Here is a 24,201-nt window from a genome sequence, read left to right as displayed (position 1 = left end):
GAGGTCAAACACAACACAACAAACCAGTCAATATTGAAAGGATCACTCGAAAGTTGAGCCGTCAACTATTTTCGTTGGAGAGAAGTTTGTTGACAGCGCGCGGATAGCGTAGGTACAGACGAGACGTGATCGCCGCGCTCGCGCAAGCACCGGTGTGAAGTGGGCCGCGGGCGCCTGCACTCGGGCGCGCTCGGGCCGGCTCGGGGGCCTTCGGGAGGAATGCGCGGCCCCGGCGCCGCGCCGCAGCCAGCCGCGGCTGCCGCGGCCGCTTCGGAGCCCTGCGGCTGCGGCATCGCCTGCCTCATTCCGATCTACGCACCCGCTTCGCATACTCAACCAAATATAATTAAATTGCAACAGTTGATCGCCACGCTATAACGTGCACTTGCCTAAGATCAGGTTTTGTCCAAAGTCGGTATTAAGTCAACGGGAAAGTACAGTTAGGTGCAGGCGCGGGAATGCGTTAGCGAGGTCACGGAACTAGTTGTAAATGACAAGCCTTCCAGCGAGGAACACAGCTCTGCTCGAATTATAAATCCAGTTGTAAGTACTGGAGCCTGCCTACGGAGGACGCGGGCCTACATTCCGCGCCTGAATAGCTTTGCTTCCAGACTATTATTAGGTACCAAATTACCGTATCCACGCTGATAATGGCGTTGTGAAGAGTCACAGATTGAATTATTAAAGCTAAATCCTGTAGAATGCGGGTCCGCAAGTTTTGCAGGTCATTGACGTATCCTCCGCCTACGCTACGCTGATCAAAAAACGGCCTTCAAGCTCCAAACGAGTCCTAATTTGAATTTATGAATTTCGTGAAGGACCAAACAATAAGCTCGCCTGTAAAAAGTTTCTACACTACCGACAATATTGAGCCATTAGTTTAGTGCAAACAAAAACATCCCAAAAATGTTTGCGGACATGAGACAAGCTTTGCTTACCTTTCGTTTCGTGTTTATTCGGAAATGTTTCATTAGCTTTGAAGATTCCGCTTTCAACATTTCGCTTACAAAATAAAAACGCAGTATTTTCAAATGTTGATCATTTGATTCACGTTCAGATGTATCGAGACTCGAGGAGAACGAATTGAGTGTACATTCTGCAGACGTCTTATAGGTCACGCTTATCGCACGACAATGATAGGAAATAAAACGTCCATCTCTTATGGTCGATCGATGAAAAAAGTGACGTATGCTCGTCCTTTCGTTATGAAGTGGAAAATCGTAATCGCCATTAAAACTGATGCCTAGAGAGTAAAAATAACGAAAGGGAGGGCAATTAATCCCACACTATTCACCTACTAACTTTAGCTTATCTCGTAGTGATCTCTAATTTCGCTTACTTATTCTAATTACCAATACATCAGATATGATTATGATGTTATTTCTGAAACGAATTGTTCATTCAGCAATAAAAAAGCGGTAGGTACTGGGCTACATAACTACTAAACACTAGCAATACTAGTATTAACCTAGAGAATTAAATCCCTGGTCATAACTTCATGTCATTTACCAAACTGAGAAGTTTAATCAGTTTTAATATGCCTACCTCATTAAATAAGCCGTGCTCCTATTAATTACGGAACCAAGAAAAGCAACTATGTGAATCTATTAAAAAGCCAATAACCCTAGATGAGACCTACGTTTCATTGCCGCGTTTTCGTCTGCGTTAGCGTTAGCCAAGTACCCTAATCCGCGGATTAATATTTTTTGCCAACTCATCATAAAGGCTCCGCGCTCGCGCTGAGCGAACCGAGCACAATGAAGCGGACGTTGCGTGAGCACAGAACAGCACAATCAGAACAAGTGAACTTCCGCTGCGTGTTTAGTCTACATCATAATGAGCACTTGGGAACTGTACCGGCCGGACCACTGGTTCAATCATATAACTCGGCTCAGCAAAAAAGCTTCGATTTTATATTGTACTAGCTTTTGCTCCCAACTTCATCTGCGTGGAATGATAATGATGATTGATAAAAACTATTGTATGTCCTTCCCCGGACCTCAAACAATCTCCGTAACCATCTTAATGGGTTCAGCAGTTTATGCGTGAAGAACAGGACAGACAGACAGAGTTACTTTTGCATTTATTTGTAGGGAAATTGTTCGAGCTGAGTCACATTATATTTAAAATCAATACGATCGTATAATGTGTATTTTTTTATTAGTCAAAATAGGAGAGAGTAGCTCAGGAATAAAAGTAGTCAAAATCGGTTTCTACAATGTAATTGAATAAACACCTTAATCCTTTTCTTCAAGTGAAATTGTGTGCATTTTATCCAGCTAAGCCGGCTCTCCATGTACATTTGCCATTAGATGTATCGGAGCGGCCTACGTGTTCAAAAATATCTGAACAACTATATAAGGTATCAACACGTTAAAGTGCATGTTCAGATATTTATGAGCACTTTGGCCGGTCCGCTATATCTGAGCTGATGGTGCCTGTACTCTACTTTATAGTTACAATCAATACATTCATCGTCATAATAAAAATAATAATAAAAATAAATATTGTAAGACATTATTACACAAATTGACTAACATCATAACAGGTTCTATCGTCTTTTTTTATAGGTCAATCATTACCCAAACTTAACCGTATCTTATACTCGTAGCAAAACATTTAACTACCTACATTTAAATAACATACCTCATACCTACCTAACCGCCTTTTTAGGAAAAGTAGATGTGTATAAAAATGTCTGTACTGTGTATGTATGTATTTTTTAAATAATAGCATTTTGCCGGTCTTAAGTAAAAACATGAATAGCCTCAACATATCAAAAATCCATACCTAGGTACTTTTAATTTTATTAACATTTCACTATATGGCGTACAATAGTTGAATAGCAATTATTGCTATTCAACTACCTAAACTAGATAAAAACAGGCAAAGGACTAAATATACTTAATCTCTTGAACCTCTTCTTTACTCTACTCTACTTTGCGGCACAACAAAGGGTACGTAAAATATTATTTACATTGCATTGTTATCCAAACTTTCCATTAGAGCGTGGCATATTTGCAAGTTAACCGGATTTATCATTAAAGGCCATGGCAGGATAAGGGACCATCTTCGGTCTGATTTCTTTATTGTGACGATGTGCCATGTCTTTAGTAAGTGTTACAGTAAATTTCAGCATTCGCATCTTATATTTGAATTTTTGAATAAAAAAAAAATCGTTTTCAAAATATTTCAGTTTCAATGGAATATTTTTTTCTTGCTTTACACGTTACACCTCATATAAAAAAAGACAAATAATGTATCAATACTTTTCAAAAAAGCTTGAATTAAATATATGCTCATTAAAATGGGTATTATTTCTGAAAATATTGGAGGTGTCTCAGTTTTAGATATTTTATACATATTTTTTAATATTGACTCATGTATTTTCTCTTTTTATATGGAGTGTTAACCTGTTTATAATGACATCGCGGTTCTCATCTCAACTAAATATACCACACGTGTAAAGCGAGAAAGAATTCGTTCCATTGAAACGAAAAAAATCATGAAAAATCTCTTCTTTTTTTTTCAGAAACAAAAACAAACGAATACTGATATTTTGTATAGTACTTACTAATGACGTGTTATTGACGTGGCACATCGTCAGAAAAAATATCAGGCCAAATGCTATTAAAACACAAGATAGTCCCTCATTCTGTCACGGCTTTTATTATCAATGGCCTCTTAAGTAGCCTAGTGGGTAGTGACTAGTGAGTGAGTGTAGTGACTCTAGTGACCCTGCCTATGAAGCAAGAGGTCCTGGGTCCGAATCCGAGTCAGAGCATTTATTTGTGTGTTCATAACGAATATTTGTTCCTGAGTTATGGATGTTTTCTATGTATCTAAGTATGTCCGTGGGACTTAGTCAATTTGTGTGGAAGAATGTCCTTATAATATTTATTTATTATTTTAATTTGTATTTAAGTTAAACAATCCACATAAACATGAAGTTTTGTTTATATATTAAACCTGTACAGTATACATGTCTAAAGTTATGAAAAATAGACGGGTTAAAAAAGAGGAAGAAAAAATGGTTTTGTCAAAGAATGTAGACATCCTTGGACATGAAACTTCACTCAAACAGCGTTAGATTGTAAAAAATACACAATCGACATTCTTCTCAAATCTATTTTAATGATGAATTCAAAGTACACAAAAAGCATATAAACAGCTATTAATTTATGTCACTAGCGTTGAAAACAATTTTACAAATAAAATGCATGCATATATCACCGATTTAGACATTTCTGATAAATTACGGTTGTTGATTTCGATGGCTATCGACAGAATAGAAGGGAAACCTTTGGCCGATTTAAATGCGACGAACTTGAGCACGAGATAGCTTATGCTAATCAGAAGATAAACAAGATTGAATAAATTTCAAGTTCTATGTTACTACGATCCGGGTATTATAAATGCATCGCGTTCATCAAGTCCCCTCCCACCACTATCATCGTCATCCAAAAGAGAAAGGGAGTAACATTGTATGACGCGCATACATTGTTATTACTTCCTCGCCTTTGCTCGATAGAACGGCGCGATTTGACGACGTCCTCATGACGTGACTGATTGCTTCCACAACCAACTCCGAGACCTTCGAAATAGCATTCACGCTTCTATGGGAATGTGTTTCGCCTCGCCCGAGCATTGTAATATTTCACAATGTCGAAACTCGCGACAAAAATTGTACGTGTTAGATAGAACATTAAAAAATAAATTTGATAGCCCTGAAATTTGAGAGACAAGCATGAATACGCAATACGTTAGTCAGTAGTGAGTCACCGGCGGGCGCCGGTCAAGAAAGCCTGAGCAAGGGCCGATAAAGCTGGCGCGTGCAGGGCGCAAAGAATTCTATTGTAAGCCCCGCACCACTATTTATAATCTTATCTTACAATAAAACTACCGGGCACTACTATTGTCTGCTACGTCTATGTATATTATCCGCAATAATATCGCAAGTATTTCGTAAGACTCATACGGATTTGTCAGCTACGTAACAGGTGCCTAGCAGAGGCAGGTATTTGTGAAAAATCGCGTGTGGTACAAAAAGCAGCTCGGCGCCGGTGCCAGTGAAATCGCGCGTGTAGAAAGCAGAACTGGGAGGGGCAGCGCAGCACACGCACCGGTGCCAGCTATATTGGCGATCACACTAATTGCTAATACCACGCTTGACGAGTCGCACTTCTAGGACTCCGTTGCAGCAAGTAAAAGCTGCTGCATTAGCATGGCACACATCCGAAATGGTCCCGTTCTGAGTAATAAGGAAACGAAGAAACAAGTTAATGCGGATCTTCTGAGTACTAGTGTGTAACTAAATTATCTCTCAATATTTACGTGCGAGTAAAACACGTACAAAAATAAATTATAGGTTTATTTCTATCTAAGTACTTTATCGTAGCAAAACATCATCAACTACTCTTATATTATTTTCTAAAAGTGGTTAGGCTTCCAAATCCTATTGACGTTAGAACTAGTTTTTAGGGTTCCGTAGCCAAATGGAAAAAAACGCAACCCTTATAGATTCGTCATGTCCGTCTGTCTGTCCGATTATGTCACCGCCACTTTTTTATCATAGGTAATTTTAAAAAAACAAATGATCTTTTACAGTTGTACATCTTGAAAGCATGTTGGTATTACATAGTGTATGTATATTACATACAAGGTGCCCACGAGGATCCCGAGAGATTTTAACCACGCATTTCTGTTTTTGTTTGATTTTTTGTACGTACATAAAATGTAGACGTTATTTGTAAATAAAACTGTAACTCAAAAAGAATTTTTTTTTTTTTGTTAAACCTATTTTTTGCATAGTGTTACTTCTCTTTTTGACATCTATCAATAAGAATATTTGAAATAGGTCCCATAGTGGCAACATTGCCATCAAAAAGGCGTTGTGCACTAAGTAACAATAAGATGTTTTTTTTTGTTAGTGGCTTAACTCTGAAATTAGGCGAATTCCAAAAAAGTTTATAGGACATTTCAGTGTTTAAATATGATCAGGAATATACTGTTAAAATTTCTCGCAATGCTCATGGGCACCGTGTATAGTAAGATTTATGTTGTCTAAAATAACGACACTCAGCTGTTTTGCTTAAATTACTACTTTGAAAGTTAGTTTTTCAAAATGTTTGCCTATAATGACAACAAATATCATCGACTTAATAACGATCTCTATAATAATAAAGTGTTAAGGAAGTACTAAAGATTACAGCAATAATTGGCAGAGCCCTCACACTCGTGTCTAGGCCAGAGACATTTCAGATGTCGCATTTCCAACCCGCCAGCTATTTAATGCCGACCACAACCCAGTCGTCGGCCGTAAAGGGGGCGCTCGTAAAGGCGTTTATTGCCTCCTCGATGAAAAGTTTATCAACAAGTGTTGCTGGCTGGACCGTTAGGCGTTTCGAAGTTCGCCATTAGGGCTCCGGTACCGACCGGCTTAACAACGATACAAACGTAAGCGACGTTTCTAATAACGCGCCCTTTGATAACCCCGAATTATCTTCGTAATTAACATTATAAAACCGCTTTTATACTTAAATAATAAATATTTTATATATAACTTTCGAATTTTGTTTCCTTACTTTAATTAACGTATACGTAGTAAGGAAACTAAATTGTATATTCCGTTATATATTCTAGAAACTTTATTGTATGTACCTGTCCATGTGTCCATGTACCGTGTTTATGGATACAGCACGTTCTAAACACAAGTCGAATTGGGCTAGCCAGCTTGCGTACTTTTACATAGCCATTCCGAAGCTCATAAAATAAATCTATTCTCAGTCGATTCCTTTCTATCAAGTTTATGTGATTTTCATGGGACTATAAAACATTACGCATTAACTTAACGTGCATTTTGGACTATAGAATCCTGTGTTATAACTACACCTAAAATATCAATTTCAACGTACCTATTGTGGCAAACTTGAATATAAAAATATAAAGGAGGATCCAAAAATACTTGTAGTAGTGCGTCATCAAATATATCAGCAAACCGCATAAATAACAAAACAAAACGAGAATATTTATTGCTGAAGCTGTTACAAGAAAAAATGTTTGCCTCGATATTTTTTTTTTTCAGGCAAATAACAATTCTGTGGCCCTAGTGAAAAAGGGTACAAGTCTCTGGCAGCGCAGGTGTAAAGGGGTGTAAGTTCCACGTAACACTTATTCCCTTATACACCTAAACTGCCAGAGACTTGTACCCTTTTTCACTAGGGCCACAGAATTAAGATGTGAGATTTCGTAATGCGCGTGACGAAAAGCGTAATAGCGCGAGTTCACCAAAAGCGATCTAATAAAATTTTATGCGGTTCTTAACTTCTTGTGGGATTGATAATAATCATGAACTGTCATGCAACGGGAGTATAAGTAATTATTGTAATTAACCAAAAAAAATTGATGAACTTTCAGCCAATTTAGAAAGCTTTATTTTTCAAGTTTATTTAATAATACTATTAGGCAATTACATGTAAGGAATGTTTGTTTTAATATGCTACTAATTCTTAGCTTAATTATTACGTAAGGTAGCACACGATAAGCTAATACTGGTAATGAAATAGTCAGCATGCTTGAGCCCTATCAGGCCGGTTAAGTTTCGTTTATTTTTAGTTAGGTTTGGCATATCACATCGCAAATCTAGCCGCAAAAGGAAACGCGACGCACACGCACGCACATCTCACCGACCGGGCCCTGTATTATCAATTACCAACACACACTTAGACCTCGATTCAAATAAACTAGCGTAAGTCTGAGCTAGCGATCCGTAACAAATGTACGCTACAGGGTTTCAAATTCACACTAGTTCGCCTCCGACGATCGCTTGCCTGCGGTCAGAACGTGATGATAATAAGAGCTCGGGAATGCGAATAAAAACATTTGATGCCCTACATCAAAAACCTGATGGAGATAAATATGGAAATTCTCTGGTAAATGATGTTAGGTAAGAAAGATACAAAGTTAAGATGGGTTAATTAAACTTAATGAGTATCGCAGCTTTAAATTCTTAGGTTCCTAATTAGAGCTAAGATGCCGCCATAATGTCGAACTGTATGAGTTTAAGTAATATGTACATATCTGTAAGTATAATCTATATGTATTCCTTTTTTTGGTAACTTTTACGTGCAGGATCTTTATTTAAAGTTTAGGTTTAGATAGAGCAAATTTTATTTAGTTAAACTAAGTATACAACCGTGTACACATTTCATGTGCATTTGTTAAAAATACTTATGTATATTGTATACTCTCAGAGTTACTAAAATTCTCTTCTTTTAAAACCCAGTACTATCTACTTACGTATACAGCGGCGTGATTTTACTTAAATTAAAAAAATCCACATTATCTTACAGAAATGCTTTTGAAATAACAAGAAAATTTATATCAAAACACAAATGAGTTTATGACGACGCTATGAGCGCGGTCCAATAAAACTGTGTGATAAATGCATTGTATTAGAGGATTTTGAACGAGCACGCGGCGGCGGTACGCTTCTGTTTCATCATTTACTATTTATACCCGTAACTTCGTAGTCTCCAGTGGACACCAGATCGTAACTTCACGTTTCTAGAGTTTATAATGACACTCGTAATACTTTATTAGATTGTTAGCCAGTGCGTTTACACGGTGTTTATTTTATTATATTATTTATTATCAATACCCTTCTGTGGGAGTTTAGACCATTTGAAACTACACCCGTAAAAAAGGTAATCTATAAATGAAGTATTTTTTTTTGCTCCTGATTTTATCAAAAAGGACGAACTTGTTACTAATAAGCACTTGCTACCATAAAACTATTAAACGTACACACATTTAATTAAGGAATAAATTGGCTTGTTTCGAATAAATACTACGAGGCTATACTTTACGGCAATTTACTATCTGTTTCTCATTGGACAATGCCAGGAACGTCCGGTCGGATGTGGTGAGAGCACTGCGAGTTATATCAGATCTGGGTGCTTAGACAACGTGCCAATCGTTAATGGTCCGTAGCGTAGCATAATCTTCTCTCTATATCACTCTTCCATATTAGTGTGACAGTGACGACGTGCGAGTTAACGATTGGCACGTTGGCTACGCACCCTGCACTATTCGTCATTGGCTTAAATTAAAGTTTTTCTGGGAAAAGTTGCGTTAGATATTCGTTTTTCTACGTCTAAAATTACGTGAAAAATGAAAACAAAAAGAAACAAGCTAGTTTAGAACACCCGCAATGGATCAATTACACGTACTTATAGGCTCATCTTTCACAACATTTTCTCAGTTGCATTTTTTGCAATTACGATTGCCGAGGGCCAGCAATGTAGGTACTGACTGCTTGATTAATTACAGGGTCATAACGACTACAATGCGCTTTACCATACTGTAAATACGTTAATACAAGAATCAACATCATAAAATAAGCTCTAATGGATCCATCCACATGAACAGACGCCGACGATAATCATGTTTATTCCATTTTGATAATATAAAGTAAAGTTAAATGCAGATATCAACATCATTGTCGTCTTTCATTGCGATATCATTTTATTAACTTTATGGTGCAGAACAGCCGTCAAAACGAGTTAAACGCGATTAAACGATACCTAGGCCTGAATTCCTAGTGTTACCGAGAGCATTGCCTCGAGCAATACCAGTACAAGTATCAACTTGTGATCGTAACAACTATACATGAGCAGTGGCGAGACACTAGAGCTTTCGGGCATTCTCGGCTTCGTTCGGCACTGCATTGCTCAGAGCAATTATTAGGGTTGGCACAACTTGACGTCCCTTTACGTACACAACCACAGACAAATAGCCGAAAGCGATAGTCCCATACATTAGAAAGAGACAGCATGATTTGTCCCTGAATCGCTGTCAAATTTCGGTTATGTAGGATAGGAAGTGTCATTTCTGTACGGTAGTACTATTATTTATTCTGTTACTGTGTTAAAATTTACACATCATTTTAAGATAAAATACTTGTTGCCGCCAAAATACAATAGTACGCCACTTTTTGATATTTAACAAATTTTATCACATATCAGTGAAAGAATAAGGCTTAAAGTCAAATGGCGTTCTAAAAGTTCTAATCATGTGTCGAAAGATGGCAGTAAATATACTGTGACTACAAAATTATCTTTGACAATCTACCTCTATTTCAAATTCTCTTTGATTACAGTATGCAAGCACCTAAACTACGACGATGCTCTCGTAACGCAGCGGCTTACATGAGCGAATAACTCGCGAACGCGAAGCGGCGCGGCACGGCGCGGGTGAATTCAAATCAATCCTTTGATACCTATAGAAGCGTCATACGTGGGCGATTTCGTTGTGAGCGCGAATGCCGTTGGGCCGCCGCGCCGCGCCGCGTTGCATCGCGAGTTATTCGCTCACGTAAGCCGCTGCGTAAAAGCTTGCGGAACAACAACCCTATAACCCCTATTTATAGGTGCCCAGAATAGCATCGCGTCGTGTTCATTCTGATGCAATGTCCTCAGTGCGGTGAGTTTTCAAGGCAAAGCTAAAGGTAATTTGCTTGATCCAATATCTATAGGTATTTGAATTTTTTATGTGTGTGCCGACTGTACCTAATCCTATTTTGTCGTTACTACACGACAAAGATCCCTAGGTACTCATACTTATATTATAAATACATAGTAATTCTGTCTATTTGTCTTTTACATTTTCACGATAAAATCACTGAGCTGATTTAGATGGAATTTGGTATGGAGATAGTTCAGGGCTCAGGGAAGAATATAGGGTAGTTTTAGTCGCAAACGAAGTCACGAGCAGAAGCTATTCCCATTCCCAAATATCATTTGGAATAATGATTTTTTTTTCGTTGGAGTATAGTAAAATCAAATACTAACATAGATGACAAAGTAGGTAGGTGCATAGTTAATTTCTTTGAAATCGTTTGAATATTCTGACACCTAATTAAAGTTAGTCTTAAAACGAAAAGAGTATGAAAATATATATTGTATCGTAAAATTCGTAAATGATAAGATATCAAGCTGGTCCGTACTCGGTACTAATAATAATTCTAGTTTCAATATCGTAACCAGGGCATTATTAAAAACTCCCCCGAGTCATTTTAACCAAGCCCCAACTATAAATAGTTCAACAATGCCGTGAACAGCCTGGCATTTCGACCGTGTAAACCTCACTTATCCTACTAATAGCCGCGGAGTCGCACATAGACAATGAGGAATGTCTCTTCAGGCGGCATCTAGCCACGGCGTTTAGCATTCCATCCGCGCGCACGCGCAATGATAACTATTCACACTTACCGAGATGTGCCGCCGAGTTCGGATTATTTTGCTTTTTGGATTTTTTTATGTTGTACAAATAGAGCAACTTCTTGCCGTTTATGTAAAGGCGGTTTCACTTTTGCCGCTGTTTGCTTATTACGGACGTTTTATTTGCCAGATGTAATGCTTTACGCATAGAACAAACAAAACCCTAGCCATGATAAGGAACATACATAACCGCAATTTAGACATTACATCAGAATCGATCGTTTGTTAAAAATTACGGTATATTGACCCAACCAAAAAACGTTATCAGAACATTCCTTGTCAAAATATTAAGTAATATCAGTGTTGGAGTGTTGACCGAATTCGGAAGTTACATTAAAACTCAGTTATAGATACAGATAACGGAACCGATTTAAACTGATAACGCTTATCTTTTAACTGCAAGTGTCTACATTACGTAATCAGAAACATTTTTATCAATTTAAACCCTGTAAATCTCTATATATCGCAACCTTAAAACTGTGTATATGCTTACACTTCAGTCTAAGTTGGCTACTCAATTCTATTTTGGATAAAGCTCTTAAAATAATCGGCGTACGTTTAACTTTTACGATTTTGATACGAGGTAACAGTTACTTCTGGTTCTGTTATTAATGTTGCCAGTCGGTGGAAAACTCAAACGAGTGGAATCTCCGAAACGATTGCACAATTTATAGAACTTGTAGAGTTGAAATGGAAACGTTGCGACACTGACATGATGCATACACGTAGTGATAGTACGGACCGGCACTATGACCTCTGACGGAAATGTTGAATAATCATGTTTTACGCTGCAATGAGCTTTTATTAAGTCGTATTAAGTAGGTATGTGAGAACTGGACGGTTAGGTTTTTCGAAGACGCGACGGACATACTGAAGCGCAAATTATAAAGCTGGACCAGTTACTTTTTTACTAGGTAGTACTGTAAACACTAATATAACTAGTTAGCTGTAAATGTAATACTATTAAAGATAATAAATAAGAAATTACTCTTCATAAGTTATTGTTCCGTCTGGAAATAAAAATAATAATAAAGATGAGTTATATTCTTAGTGAAATCACAGTAGGTAGAACACTTAAATTGAAAAGGTACTTACTTTATAATATAAATATAGTTTTTTACTTACCTACGCATCTACAGTTTTTATGGATATTATTGTACCTGCCGGCTGTACAGATGTTTCATAAGTTTTAATAATAATAGAGAAAAAAATCGATAATCACATCATATCTATTCACTTACGTCGTTTCAAGTTTAATCCGTCAAATTGTGATTGACCGACAGCTACGAAGGGACCCGTAAATGTTAATATATGCTGGCCTATCAAATTAAAGCCTACAAAAAATTCTTCCGCAACAGACTCTTTACAAATGATATCGCTAAGGATAAGATATTGTGTAGGCATTTAGTGGCAATTTAAAATGTTCAGTGCGACATTTATCACACGTTTCAATATGCATATTGGTTTGCGTAAAGTGGCTCGATTTGTATACGCCCGAGCATTCGCTGTGCGATGCAAAGGTGTGCTCATCAGAATACATGAGAAATTATGAATTTATAGCTTACAGCTATTTTAACATGATACTTTGTATATTATTTTAGGGCTAAAGTTCGTGTCATCCACGTTGACGCGCAGAATTGTCAAATCTAACCTTTAATAAGATGACAATACGAGTCAAGGCACACGTCTTCGTGAATGACACGATCTATATCTTATCCCTTGGAGTGGTAGGCTGTCGGTTCCCGATCGATTATGCATTTAAATTTCAAATTTGATCAATTGAAATAAAAACAAAATTTAAACAACTCAAAACCGACATATGCCACTTAAAGAGTCAAAACTGAATTATACCTATAGTACTTTGATTCTAGCCTTATACACTCAAAACTAATGAATGCATAATTTTGTCTTCAATTTCAGATATTGTATAGGTATATTGTCCAAAATCATGTTATATTTTTTATAAACAAACACAGTACCAAATCGTATGTACAAGAGTACCTATTACGTTGTTGCCTATTTTAGTAGAGTATTGTATTCCTGTATCCGCAGATATTTTGGTCAAATAACATAGAGGGAGAGGGTCTAAATGACCCCTGTCGAAAACCTCGTCCAATGGCCATATGTATTGTATGGCCTGACGTTTATCTGACATGGTATTTGTACGTTACGTACAAATAGCCATTCATTTGACATGCCCCTCCTCCGTAAAAATAGGCAGACTGTTTTGTACAGAAAATTACATACAAGGCGTCTCCAAGTTCTACATGACCAGGAAGTCTATTCAGATAGTATGTTTTTGTTATCGAATGTAATGGATATGATCTGTCAGCTATCAATAGTGATATTTATGATTGAAGAATCATATTCATGACAAAACCTAACAAATTTAAAAATCTGAATACCGCTCCATGGCGAGTAAGTTATGTAGTAACACAAATTGGTAAGTAACCGACTAAGACTAAGAAGATAGGTCTGCTTAATAAGTTGTTGCAAAATATGAGTAAAGTAAAACATACTTAAGAAAAACCAAGGAAACGTCCGAGTTACAATATTACACCATGCTTCTCACTATGAACACGGGCTATGAAGTGCAAAGGCGACAGAGCATTAGCGGCGCACTATCAGATCGGTTTAGCGCTGCGAGGGGCAAATCGCGCCATCAAACGCGCCACCTCAGGGCTGTCAAACGCTTACCTCAATATTTTTTCCACTTTTTTGGAGTATTTACTAGTTACTTATAGTTTATACGACAAGTGTCAGATGGTGCAAAGTGGCAGGTGCGCGCTGCGGCCGGATTGCCATACACTTCGCTTCAACGTTTCTAAGTTTATTTCCTTGACATGCGGCTTGATAGTTTCTACTATGCTAGGCCATACGTTTTGTCATATTTGTGGAAGTATGATGGTTGGTTATGATTCTCGTGACCTTCAGCACAACTAAACAAATGACTGAATGGTAAAAACTTATTTTACCCTTTTGGTTGATCAAAAAGTCCTTTCAAATAACTCTCTCATTGACCTTTTTATTTTCTCAATTTAGAGAACTCTTATATACAAATCATCTTTCCGTGCGAGACATAACACAATTTTTGAATTGACTTTGATGTAACTTCCAATATTAAATAAAATGCATTCGCCTTTAGTTTACCTATTTAATTCTGCAGTGGATTGAACCGTTTATTTTCGATTAAATTACATTTATAACCGGGTCTACAGCGAATTTATTTTATATTAAATACAAATCAAGACTTCGACGAAGTGAAAGACGTGGACGACATGGTTAGTTTTGGAAATAATGCTCAAATTCTGAAGCATGGTACGTTAACATCGGTGAATCATAATAACCTCATCAGCTTATATGAAACAGCTTGCCACAGTATATGCTTTTTATAATCTTGACAGCCTTTTAACAACAAATGAAAATTAATTAACTTATTACATACATCCTGCCGTTGTCGGACGGGTAACGATCGGAAGCGATGACTCTTGCAAGGGTCTTTGTCCGTTTCTCAAAATATCAGAATATCGTTAACAATATTTGAAATGTCAACAATAGTTCCGTTCTTGTACGGCTAACTCATTCGGTAAATTTAAGGTCAGAAAACGGAGTTATTAAAAAGTCGTAGCGCTTTTTCGGATCACAATATAGCTGCCATAAATTTAATTTTAGCAATCATGATGCTTTTCTCGAAGGGTTTAATCGATTCAAATCCTGAGGTTTTTTTTAACTTTCGCTCTATAGAAAAAAATCACGAACATAGGTCTAAAAAGCACTTTCAAAAATTGTAACAAATTTTGCACATACACTACAAATATGAAAATTGCTTCTAAAATCGGCGATATTTTGCACCGACCGCGTGCGCAGCATCGACTGTTGGCAAGGCCCTAGCTTCTAAGCTAGCGTAAGGTTAGACGCGAGCGACGACCGTCGCAATGTCACTGCATTATTATATTATTAATATTGAACTCATGTGCAACCCTATGCTTATGCTTAGCGTTTTATAACTAAGGTATCATTGAATGTGGAATCCCGTTGATAGAATAGGAATCACGAATGTTCTGTTCGTACATTGAGAACAAAGAGAGGAACATGAGTCTTACAAGCTCTTAAAGCGTTCTTGTATTTATGGTATTTTATATTCAATATTGTCAAATCCAATTAAGTATAGTAGGGGTCAGGTGGGGTAAGAGAAACATACTTTGTTTTTTCGTGGCAAGATAAACCGTATGAAGAAATTCCTTCTACGAGAAATTTCTTCTATTTAATAGTTATTTACAGTACATATGGTGCTACTTTACCGCACTAGTGCGAAAATTAGCATATTACGTTACTGTGTCGAACATTTAAAGGGCCATATGTACTGTAAAACGTTGTACGATACATGTGCGAATAGGTAATTCGCAACTCGTGTCGATTTAAAACACTCCCTTTGGTAGTGTTTTAATTTATCGCCACTCGTTACGAATTTCCTATTTTTCGCACTTTCCTATTTCGTCGTATATCGTACAACGTTTTACAGTACATATATGACCCTTTAAATTTTCGACATAGTTACATAATGTGCTAATTTATGCAGTAGTGCGCAAAAGTAGGACCATATATACTGTAAAGTTAATTATATTTATGCATTTACTATTATTTAAGTAGTATCAATTTATCATTAAATTTAGTTTTTAATATCTTAAAGTATACAGATACTTTAAGATATTAAAAACTAAATTTACTAACTGTTTTATTAAGTAACTGCTTTCCCTACAAGTGTTAGTCTTATTCCTTAGTTTCTCTTACCCCACCTAAAAAAGATTTTAAAGTTTAGAAAAGATGGATTAGATCAAAACATAATATTAAAATGGACCTTTGCTCGACCGCTGGTAATCGAAATCATGCCACCTATTACACAAAAAAGTATAGTCAGACATAGACACACGTTTATTTATTTAGACACGCGGCAGCGTGTCAAGCCAAGAAGAGAACTGGCGACGCAGCGGCTGTGTGTTACATTACACGAACTACTTGGAGCCACTTTTGACCCCTAAGTAACTCAAAATCTATTAAATATAAACACATGAAATTAAGTTTATTTATTAAGACTCTTAAGGCTGACTGTAACCCCAAATTTCCTGAATCTTGCTTACAAACCGATATAAACATCTAAAAATCGGGATTTTTCTCACTAACTGACTGACTAACACGTCCAGTTGTCCTAGCAAGTTGAAGTTTGGCATCCAGCTGGGCATTGTGTGGTTACGAACCTAAGATAAGGAAACAGTGATGTTTTTACGATAAGTAATATTTTCCAAAAAGCTGTTTTATTTACACATTAAGCGCGATCGAATTTATAATAGCAAATGAATTTCAGTTTCGAAATCAATCAGGATGCATACTTATAATTTCTGTACAAAAAGTAATGATATCCCATCAAAAGGTAAGTCAATACTTGAACTTTGATTACATCCCAAGTGAACTAGAACTTGGCACCAATATAGATCTCAATTCTTTTGCCGGCGAAGTCAACAACGATGCATATACATATTTAATATTGCACTTCGCACTCATTTCACATTCATGTTTTTGATAGGGTGGCACCCTGTTTTATAGACAGAAGTTTCATAGATTTTCGTTTCTCAGAAATTGTTTCGAATATTATTTTGTTCATACATTTTCAGTTCCAATATTATTGCTTCATAGAATATTTAGTTCGTTGAAAAATATTTTATAGACATCCAGTTCAAAGTATATTATTTTTCAAAATTTTTAATTCATAAACTTATCAAACAGTACAATTATGTTTCAGGTATTTTTATTTCTTAAACATTGATTTCATAGATTGTTGTTTCATAGAAACTGTTTCATATAATATTTAGTTCGAGTAATTTCTTTTGAAATATTATTATTTCGGAACTTTTACACTACATTTAAATTTATTAAACAGAAGCTACAGATTTTATTGATTGTTGATTCACAGGAATTGTTTCATAGAATATTTAGTTCAAGTATTTTCTTTTCTAATATTATTATTTCAGAACTTTTGCACTTCATTTAAATGAATTTTACTCAATGCAAAAAAGGACGGAAACAAACTGTTGCCAGAAAAGTAGGTTTGGTTAGGTTAGAACTGCGACCCCCATGGAAACAAACTGTTGCCAGAAAATTTGGTTAGATTAGGTTAGAACTGCGACTCTCACGGAAACAAACTGTTGCCAGAAAAGTTGGTTAGGTTAGAACTGCGACCCCCACGGAAACAAACGGTTGCCAGAAAAGTAGGTTAGGTTAGGTTAGAAGTGCGACCCCCACGGAAACAAATTGTTGTTTAGAATAATACAATTAGAATATATTGTAATTAGATGATAATATGAAGATTCTACAGTTTAATTCTCTTTGAATAAAAACATATAGGATGTAATGTATGTTACAATAAGTATTGAGATACTGAGTCTTCTATGAAACGAAAATATTAAGATTGATAAAATGAGAAACAACATTCTACGAATATGCAGGCTTTGAAACAAGTGTTATCCAAACTAATTACTATACGGATTAATAATATTTGATTTAAAACGTTATGAACTGAAATTCTAAAAACTACTTATCTGAACAATAAAACATATACAAAACGAGACTCTATAATGTAACAGCTCTGAAAAATGATCATTCTATGAAATGAAAATATGAGAAACATTTTCTATGAACCAATATTCTCCGAAAATGTAGTCTATGAAACAACGTACAACCTTTTGATAGGTTTTTGATTACCTTTACCTCCCTTATTGAACCATCTTTAAGGTAACATGCCTTACTGATAATGCGCCTATATGTATAAAACATTTTTGTAACTTTTTGTGCATTTATCAGTCAGTTAAAACAACAATTGTCCCAATTAATAAATGGAATAATACAGACCTCATCTACAACAAAAATATATTTCTCTTTAATTTTATTTAAGACACTTAGATAGTGACGCGCAGTTTACACAGCCACCTGGGGCCGCAGCAAAAACGTTAATCGTACATATATTTATAGACAAACGCCAACCGAATAAATGTATTGGAATGACAGCTTGACTACCGATCAGACTTAACCGACTTAAGTACATACGTACAAAATGCATACAAAGTTGAAGTACCTACCTAGTACCTACATACCTACATATTCACTTCGCAGAGTATGTCGAAGGGTTTAAAATACTCCGCGTAATTTAGAAGTTGGGTGCTACCACCAGAGTTAAACCTCGATTAGGTACGTTTGTGGTGTAATCTGAAACGCGATGTTCAGGGAGACAAAGCGCCATCACACTCTTCCGGCCGATTAGCATTGAATGCGCGAGCGCATGTCTTCATGCCGCGCTGGATCACGGCTGCGCAAGATCACAACCCCGTACCGGACGTATCTATATTCAGTTTTGTACAGTGCCATTGAAAAATTACTCGGTTAAAAGTTTGTCAATATATAAAATATACAATGATGCATTTTATGTAATCTATCAAACCTATTATAGAATGAGAGAGAGAAAAACAATTTTAAATTCGGCCAAACATTCGTCTCATACAAAAAAGTTAGTTTACACACTAAACTAAGCCTTTGTTTGCAGTATAGCGGAATTACTTTAATTAATATTCTACTAGTTCAAAGTAATAAACACTGTTTTTAGGTGCTGGGTATTTGTGCAGATACTGAAAGTTTCTACTGTATAATAAGGCACTTCGAGATCACGCAGTGTAAGAAAAAGTTTTTGTTCTTTGTCTAAAATCTAACTGTCCCTATTTTTTTAAGTACCTACAAATGATTTGGGTGTGATTTGACATTTTAGGAATGCTGATAGTTTGAAAAATTGTTCGCCGATCGTTTTTAAAATTTTAATCATTTTTAATGTATCGACTTTCTACGTCGACAACATATTTATGTATACCTTTGCTTTGAGTATTATCTTATAGACAATATTTTTTATGCAACTGTTTGTGGTAAGTTTTATAATTAAGTCGCTTTCATATTAATATAATATAACGATAAGGACGTTGATCAACAGTAACACTCCTGATAAGATACAAAAATCCTATATAGGCAAGTAATTAAAATCCTACATGCGTATGACGTATACGTTAGAAAACATGACTCTAAATAGACACCCTACAAACGCCATACAAAACCACTGAGGGCCCAACTTTCATACAAAAAGTGCTTGAGAAAAAATGGACTCTGTACTTTTCAAGATGTATAAAAAGAGAATATAACCACTTGATGGACTATCGTAAAGAAAATTTCTACGCATTGTCAAAAAAAAGTTAAGAAAAACAATGTTCTTTATATATACTATAGATTTTGAGATTAGGTATAGAAACTTTCGGTATGACCTAAGTAGAAGCAGTTTACCATTGTAAGGGTTAAAAATTTACAAGTAAAATAATTTCAAAAACTGGAAAATCACCAATTTACTCATGTCAATCATTATCTACTACAAGGCCTATGATGGTGCTCAGCGATAAGTCTGTCGTACCTACCGATTATTTGAATTATGTACTAGATACTTAACGTTTCGTTCGACTTCAGGATGTGTCCATAGCCGGTATACAATTCATTTTCTTGGTCTTATTCCGGCGCAGCGGATCATTGTCGCGCGGCGCGATTAAACCGACGCTCAATCTAAATCAATCCAGCTCGGTCGGCGCTCTCCGACGCATTGTTCTCGTTCTCCCGTCGATTACACGTAATCACCATATTTGACACGTTCATTACACGCCACGAACATCTATCGAGCCGAACTAAGGTCAAGAGCAAAGAATAATGCGGCACTTGCTTTCGTAACACATGCACTTGCAAGTATGTGACATGTGATTGAACACTTTCAGAAACGCCAACGCCTACAAAGGTTAAAAGGAATGCAAAATAACTTACCGGAAGTTGGAGATAGTCACCAATGGTGTACTTTGCAGCGCCTCGTCTGATGTCGGCGAGGGCGGTGAAGTGTTCATCGCGCCGCGCTTTTCTCCGCAACAGGGCGCGGGCGTGAGGATATGCCGACAGAAACTCGTTGTACGCATCCATCAGTTCTCCAGTGAAAAGCTGCTTCAGCAGGATCGCACTCTCAGTAGCATCGCCCTCCGCCGGCGGCGGTGGCAGCTCTCTACACTTCAACGACTCGGGCATACTTTTCGAAGCAAAAGTACTTATGCCACTGGTGGACTCGCAAGACGTCATAGCGCCCGCGGAATCACTCGAACCGCATTTCGAAAACGGAAATACGGAAGAGTCCCCGCTTTTTTCACTACTCGCAGAGCTCTGACGGATAGTGCTGGTTTTTTCAAAGAAGTCGGGAAATTGCGGTTCAGACTGACTCTCGGTCGAAGGCGAGGACTCTTCGGCAGCCGCGCTCGTATACTGGGCGTTCTTAATGCAGTCATATAAATCTTCAATAGATTCGTAAGGAGTAATGCTTCCGCAAGATTCACCTTCGTCTCGTAATCTTTCATAGATCTCTTCATTTCGTCGCCTGCTTAAGGGCGTGAGAGCAGAATCTGATCGGCTTCTTTGCACACTTCTCACTTGGTCGTAACCAAAATCTGTAGGATTGAGAAAATCCCATCTCACGTTTGCCCAAACATTTTCACTAGCATCAGCGGAGATCCTATGATCAGCGCAGCATTGACCGCCACTTCTGATGGTCACAGTGGTCACGTTGTCACTGGTTTCTATAATAGAGCTGTCGGCCACGGATTCGTTGCAATCTATGGGAATATCAACGATAACTTTACGAAGACTAGTATTGGCCGAGGAAACAAGAGATTCATTATCATCGAATTTACGACTTTCAGTTGATTGCTCATGGAAATCTGAAGTCGTTATTTCCGAAGAAACGTCAATATCTCTTTGAGACAAAACTCCTTCTTGGAGCAATTCTTTTAGAATGCTCTTTTGTTCCGGTTCATTCTCTGTCTTTTTTGATGATACTGAAATAGTGTCGTCCTGTTTTTTGCCTTCGTTAATAAGCAAGCCGGAGTCTATGTATTTCCTCATGCGCTCCGTGAGAGCTTCGCTGGCTTCCGATACGGACTCCAGGTAGTAGAACAACAAATGGTATTCCTCTTTCGTGATGACGGCAGCGCGTAATAGAGGCTTGCCATAAAGCTCCACCGCTGAGAATAAAGTCGCAGCTGAAATAAAAGAGAAAGCGGGTGTCATACATATTATGTAATGTAACCTTACTTAAAGTCGAACGGAACAGCTAATCGTATATGCATAGCATATCATTTGATCTACCAATACCAAGTCACTGAAAGATTTGTGGGCGTCGGAAAGGTCAGATCAAACGCCACGCCAAATATAATTGCCATATAACTTATTCACCTTGCATTGAACATCTCCGCTTAATCATAGGTCGATAATAAATAACCCAGACCTTTTAAACTCCTTGAACTCCTCACGTATGGATCTGAGTTGATTGGGAAACATTTAATGCTAATCAAATAAACGGTTTACATAACAGCATTGTTAGTTAACACAATGATCAAACAACTTCACGTTTCTGATGGGTCAATTAGTTATTAATTATGGAGCTTATAATTGATTTTCGATGTGCTTTAGCAATTTATTTAATTCATATTGAGACGTTAAAATCATGAGTACAAAAATAGAATGTCCTAAGTGACGGGAAAGTTTAATGGGCGCTCCACACTTAGTACCTAGCGAATAAATAATGAAAAAGTCCATATTTTTCTCACTCAAAGGTGTTTATTTTTTTCATAGTAAACTATGATGAAACGGATTCACATTCCACGTAACCTCCGTTCGCGATAAGATTTTACATATATAGTTCGCGTATTAGGTGTCGGGCGGCCATAAGAATTTGTTTGCAGCAGACACAGCGCAGCGGACAAAGCCGCGGATAAAACCTTATTTGTGATATCGATATGATGGTCACGGCGGCTACAATAGGTTTGCATACAAGGCACTTCTGCGAAAGATTACCGGACAATAGCGTGCGTACGCGTCTCATTTATTGCCAAACCGCTTTCTACAAACAGACGCCGTCGGAATACTGAACGTGCTTCGTTTGCAGCTGATTGACGAGGCATTAGGTGGCTTCAATTGAAGAAAGTTAAAAGTTCTTGCAGCCCAATTGTGTATAAGTACAAATAGCATATAGCTTCATTGAAGAAATCTTATCGCGAATTATTCGAGCGTGTTTGTTCCTTTGGATGGAGCATCCATTGTAAACATTATTATTTGTTTTTTTGTGCTCGTTAAATCGTGTTTAAATTTTGTTACTAAACATTATTAATCTATTAAGAAATATTCTTATGAGTAATATGCAGTTATGTACATAGCCTTACCATAAATCTTTTCCCAGGCGATAAACGTATCCAGATTCTTCCCATCCCACTGTGGGGGCTGATACTCCACCACAAGCACTTCCCCTTCCAGAGATGCCGCCGGTGCCCTCGCGTCTACCGGCGCCTTGGATCCCCCTAGAAACAGCAAGGCTGCTGGAGGGGCTGGCGGCGCGGGTAAACTGGCTGGGGAAGGCAGGGGCCCACCAAGCGTAACCGATACCGGCGTCGAGAGGGGCCCAGATGGTAGGCCTGCTACTACCGCGCCGGTCTCTTGTAACGGCTCGCAGACAACTTCGGCAACTGTAGCGTTACCCCATACTACAGTCTGAAAACAAAGAAAAATGCTTTATTAATTTTGTTTGTTCGGTGCTATCTGTTATGTAGGAACTAAGTACTTAAGTTTTAAGAAAATTAGTAAAGTTTGCACGAGGCAGGTGAAAAATAATGAAAAATGATTCATCAATTCAGACCAATGAATCCTGCTAGCTCGTCAATATGTATAACTATATTTGTTAGAATTAGAACATAATAAGTTACGTACTTTTGATATAACCTCAAACTTAAACTAGACGTAGGTTTTAGTGCTTTATAATATAACAATTCTGAAAGATTTTTTTAGTTTAGTCTTCACTACATCATGATCACTTGGGACAGTTGTGACAACGCGTCATTGATGAGACGTTTTGAGTTAAAAGAAAGTAGTGATACATTGCTTTCTGAATTATTTTGTATGAAAAAATAAAAGTCGTCCATTTTTTATAAAACCTATGAAAGTGTGTTAATTACAGCCTAAAGTAACTGCCCTTTGATTATGTGGTCGTATCAAAAATACGCGCTGTAGGTATACAAAGTCTATAAATTTCAATAATCTCGTAGGTAAGTCGTTAATGTTGATATCCTATCGTTTTCTTCCGACGTGAGTGTAAGTGCGACGCGAAACATTCAGACTCACCCTAGAGGCCTAGACAAATTATTTAAATATTCGGTGTAAATTTTACTAGGTACCCTGGGTTGTGAATAGTGAGTACCGAAAATCGTTTTAAGTTTCCTGTTCTACATGTACGTGTAGAACAGGAAACTTACATAGAAGTTATTAAAGATAAGTCACGGAAGCTATAAATTGCTTTAAGAAGGAACTTAAACCAACAGGTAGCCCACAGACGCGTTGAAGGTACCTTGTTACCGTTAAAAATGTTAACGTGGTTGTTGCCGGCTCACGCCCGCTAACTGGGTTATGATTAAGTTGCACAACTGTCGACGGATTTACTATTAAGACGTTACATTATTGCCACTAAAACCTGTTTTATTATTTCGTACGTCTGGAGCTTATAAATTGTCTAGGCATTCTTATTTATAATCGCTATAAGCGCTCGAAAATTTAAATGGATGCTGGAATCTTTAGATTCTTGAGAAATAGACATGCAATGGCGTCCGTCCGCAGAATATAACGAGACGGGCAAAACGCATTAATATAATAACATGTAAATGCAGGAGGCTCGAAGGCCTTGGCTGAGCGGGTTCAAGGAGTTTTTTTACCGAGGGCCGTGACGTCAGTCCCGAGTTATGTGCACGCGCACCTCCCTCCTTCCTCGGCC

At 37.3% G+C, this 24,201-nt stretch overlaps 1 protein-coding gene across 1 annotated transcript in view; it reads right to left on the bottom strand.

Annotated features, from left to right (window-relative positions):
- LOC133526075 (uncharacterized) overlaps window positions 1–24,201 on the bottom strand; it is a 170,134-nt gene that overhangs the window by 84,724 nt on the left and 61,209 nt on the right. Inside the window, exons 2-3 of the mRNA XM_061862520.1 lie at window positions 22,607–22,931; window positions 20,172–21,427 (exon numbers count right to left, since the gene is read on the bottom strand). Of these exons, the coding sequence (XP_061718504.1) occupies window positions 20,172–21,427; window positions 22,607–22,931 (1,581 nt within the window). The remainder of the gene's footprint in view (window positions 1–20,171; window positions 21,428–22,606; window positions 22,932–24,201) is intronic.

Source organism: Cydia pomonella, chromosome 16 (genome assembly GCF_033807575.1).
Source record: "Cydia pomonella isolate Wapato2018A chromosome 16, ilCydPomo1, whole genome shotgun sequence".
NCBI classification, from domain to species: domain Eukaryota; kingdom Metazoa; phylum Arthropoda; class Insecta; order Lepidoptera; family Tortricidae; genus Cydia; species Cydia pomonella.
This window is presented reverse-complemented; position numbering and strand designations above follow the sequence as displayed.